The 3891-nt window shown below is 44.9% G+C and overlaps 1 protein-coding gene across 1 annotated transcript; it reads right to left on the minus strand.

Annotated features, from left to right (window-relative positions):
- Window positions 1–1594: 1594 nt before the first annotated feature.
- LOC147124862 (putative G protein-coupled receptor 139) lies at window positions 1595–3571 on the minus strand. The gene has a single exon (XM_085994072.1). The coding sequence runs from the start codon at window positions 3280–3282 to the stop codon at window positions 2290–2292; it is 993 nt and encodes a 330-aa protein (XP_085850198.1). The 5' UTR covers window positions 3283–3571; the 3' UTR covers window positions 1595–2289.
- Between the last annotated feature and the right edge of the window lie 320 nt (window positions 3572–3891).

Genomic DNA, 3891 nt, shown 5'->3' on the forward strand with positions numbered 1-3891 from the left:
CACTCTGATGTACCCCACACCCCTCACAGGATCACTCTAATATTCACCTCACGTTAATCCTCTTACTTATCCCAAAACACTCACTGTGATGCACCGATATACCCCAACCACCACATTTTAACACTCTGATATAACCCTCACCCCTAAATGTAACACGCTGATATACCCTACACCGCTCACCGTAACACTCTGATATACCCCACACCCCTCAAATTGGCACTCTGATACACCCCAAACCCCTCACTGTAAAACACCGACATGCCCCGCAGCATTCACTGTAACACTATTATATTCCCCACACCACTCGTTGTAAGATTTTGATATACCTCACACAACTCAATGTAAGACTCTGATATACACCACACCCCTCACTGTAAAAGTGATATGCCCCACACCCCTCAATTTTACAGTGATATAGCCCACACCTCTCGCTGTAAAACTCTGATATACCCCACACCCCTCACTGTAACACGCTGATATACTCCACATCCCTAACCCCTCACTGTCACACTCGGATACATACCACACCCCTCACTTTTACACTCTGATATACCCCACACCCCTCACTGTAACACTCTGATATATACCACACCCATCACTTTTACACTCTGATATACCCCACACCCCTCACTCTAACTCTCTTATATCCCACGCGACTCACTGTAACACTCTGATATACCCCCCTGACCGCACTGTAACAGTCTGATGAACCTCACACCCCCCACTGTTACACTTTCTGATATATTCCTTACCCCTCACTGTAATCCTGATATACCCCACACCACTCACAGTTGTCTGCCACTTCAATCCCATGGGCTTCAATTTTGGTAATATGTGATACCTTGTCAACACCTTTTCTAAGTATAGGGAAATTGGGATAGTGTGAGTTGTATCAATCATACAACCTTAGAATTGGTGAGCCAAGTGTTGTTCTCAATTTGTTTAGCGTACTTGATGCCTCACTCTGATCACAGTCCTCTTCTGTTTTCAATCAATGAATTATAAAATCATTGATTTTAATCCTATTTCATTTTTTCTATGTATTTGTTGTCAGGATATGTGTGATGCTGTCAGGGCCGGTTCACTTGCCCTTCCCTAGTTACCCATGAGAAAATGGTGGGCCTTCATCTTGAGCCGCTGCAGTCCCTGTGGTGAAGGTGCTCCCACAATACTGTTATGGAAGGAATTTCATGCTTTTGACACAATGACGATGAAGGAACGGCGATATATTTGAAGCGTACGGTAGCATAGTGGTTATGTTGCTGGTCTAGTTAACCAGAAGACTGGACAAATTAATCAGAGTTTAAATACCACCAGCTGCGGAATTTAATTCCAATTAATTAAACAAATCTGAAATAAAAAGCTAGTGTCAGTAATGGTGACTATGAAAGTACTGGATTGTCGTAAAAATACATCTGGTTCACTAATGACCTTGTTTAGGGCAGGAAATCTGCTGTCCTTTCCTGGTCTGGCTGAAGTGTGAAACCAGATTCTCTGCAATGTGATTGACTCTCAGCTGGCCACTGAAATGGCTCAGCAAGACAGTCGCTTGTCACAGACGGCTCACCACCACCTTCTCCATGGCAATTAGGGATGGGCAATAAATGCTGCCTGTGCCATCGAAGCCCACATCCCAAAAATGAATTATAAAAATGATTTATTAAGTGTCATCCTGATTTTAAAGCTTCATAATGTTTTATTGATGGTCATAATCATTTACAAAGGGTTAGAAAGATCTGTAAAATGCTGTAATGATGGAAAGCATTATAAAGGGTTATAATGATTTATAAAGTCCTGGTGGCGGGCCTTCTCCTCCCTTTGCTGGGCTGTTTGGGTTCCTGTGGGCCGGGCCAAGCCGGGCTGCTCTGGCATGCCGCCCGCTCTCGTGGAAACTGGAACTCCAGTTGCTGCTGCCCTCAGGAAGCCCGCCTGCCTCCCGCCATCAGTGCAAGGTCCAGAGAGACAGCCACTATCTTTGTGCGGCGTCCGAGTACCGCAATATTTGTGTGGGGCCCCAAATCTGCCATCTTTGTTCCGAGACCCCAGAGCCACAATTTTTGCGTGGGGCCCCAGAGCCACAAACTTTGTGCGGGACCCCAGTGCCGCCATCTTTGTGTTGGGCCCCAGAGCCGCCAAATTTGTGTGGGACTGCAGAACCGCCATCATTGTGCTGGGCCCCAGAGCCGCCATCTTTGTGCGTGGCACCAGAGCCGCCATCTTTCTGCGGAGCCCCAAAATATCAGACCCAGGGAATTTTCAACTCTGAGGCTGCAAAGTCTCCGATTCTTCTCATCGTTTAATGAAATTTACAATCAGAGTAAAGGGATATTTCCCCACATTCTTCAACTGCACTCTGAACTTAGTCTGGGTCACGGTGTAAATCCCAGTGTTTGTGCAGCAACTCAGCAGCTGCAGCATGAATCCCAGTTCCATTACATAATTAGGTAGATATACAGACTGATACCCCAAAAACGACATCCGCCAACATATAGAAAACACCATAAACACTGCCCATAACAGGATGAAATTGCCAGAGATAACAAGCAATAAAATGATGGATTTCCTGCGGCTCTCCATCTCTGGGTCTCTGGGACTCTCTCCACTGCTGGGACCCCGGAGTCTCCTGCGGGCTCTGCTGGACACTAAAATGTGTCTGACGGTGACAGCATTGAGCAGCAGAATCACCACAAATGGGACCCCCGGGGTGAGAATATAATGAAGGACCTCGATTGTTCCCCAGGCACGTGACATCATAGCATCGCCTGTGACATCACAAAACCAGGGGTTGTTCCCAAGCAAATACTGACCTGTGAACATAAAATACCAGGTAATGTCCTTTAAACCGCTCAGCACAGTCACTGTTCCCAGAACCACAGCCGCCGTTTTCTCAGAGCAATATTTAGTTTTCAGCTTCTGGCAACAAATGGCCACAAATCGATCGAAGGTGAAAGTGACGGTGAACCAGACAGAACAGTCTGTGGCTGTGAACAGCAGGATGGCGTGGATATTACACACGCGGAGGTAATACAGGAAATCAAACTTTTCCCTATAAACAATCGGAATGTGCCTCAATATCAGGTCGAGGATAACGACCAATAGATCCGCCGTTGCCATGGCCACCAGGTAGCGAGTGACACATTTGGAGAGACCACACTTTCCCCGAGACAGGATCACAATCGTCACTAAGTTCACTGTGAGGAAGGGAAATAAACAGAAATTATACATCAGGCTGGGAGCAAGAGCAGCAGTTTGATGGAATTCGGGGAGGAATCTGCAACTCATCTAATTCTATTAGCTGTGTTGCTGAATACAGGATTTATAGTTAGAATAATCGGGAATAAATTGTAGAATCAAGAAATGAAATGGGAATGACTACAACATGAAAATAACAGATGATTCTTCAAGGATAGATTAAATGATCAATCTACCTTTAGCCCAGCAGAAAAAGCACTGCCCGAGGTACCAGGGACACAAAGGACCAGAACATTTCAGGCTGCCTTAGTGTCCCGGGATCAGTCAATATTTGGAGCAGTGCAATTCGCTTCTGTGCCCCTGTGTTAGGAGAGCCAGAAATCCCGCTTGAATTCCTGCTCCTGCTTAGAATATCAATTATATATTGAACTGAAAATGAATGCAACAGAAACTGCAATCTTGGCATGCAATAATTACAGGCAATTGTATGTAAAATGTACGGATGTAATATGACAATGCTAAGATAATAAATACAAGTGCACTGCAGTTATAAAGATAACTGGGCTATCAGAAGTGTTTTGAAATCTGAGTTTTCCACATTTTTGTTGAAATACCCAAACCGTAGCTCAAAGAAAGGAAGATTTTCCAAATAGCATTGCAAATTTCATCAATACGTTTGGACACTGAATTAAAGTAAAT

Source organism: Somniosus microcephalus, chromosome 1 (assembly GCF_052327205.1).
Source record: "Somniosus microcephalus isolate GS21.2 chromosome 1, FLI_Smic_1.0, whole genome shotgun sequence".
NCBI classification, from domain to species: Eukaryota; Metazoa; Chordata; class Chondrichthyes; order Squaliformes; family Somniosidae; genus Somniosus; species Somniosus microcephalus.

Excerpts from the sequence above, each read along its gene's own strand:
- LOC147124862 (XM_085994072.1), bottom strand. The coding sequence starts at position 3,282 with ATGAGTTGCAGATTCCTCCCCGAATTCCATCAAACTGCTGCTCTTGCT.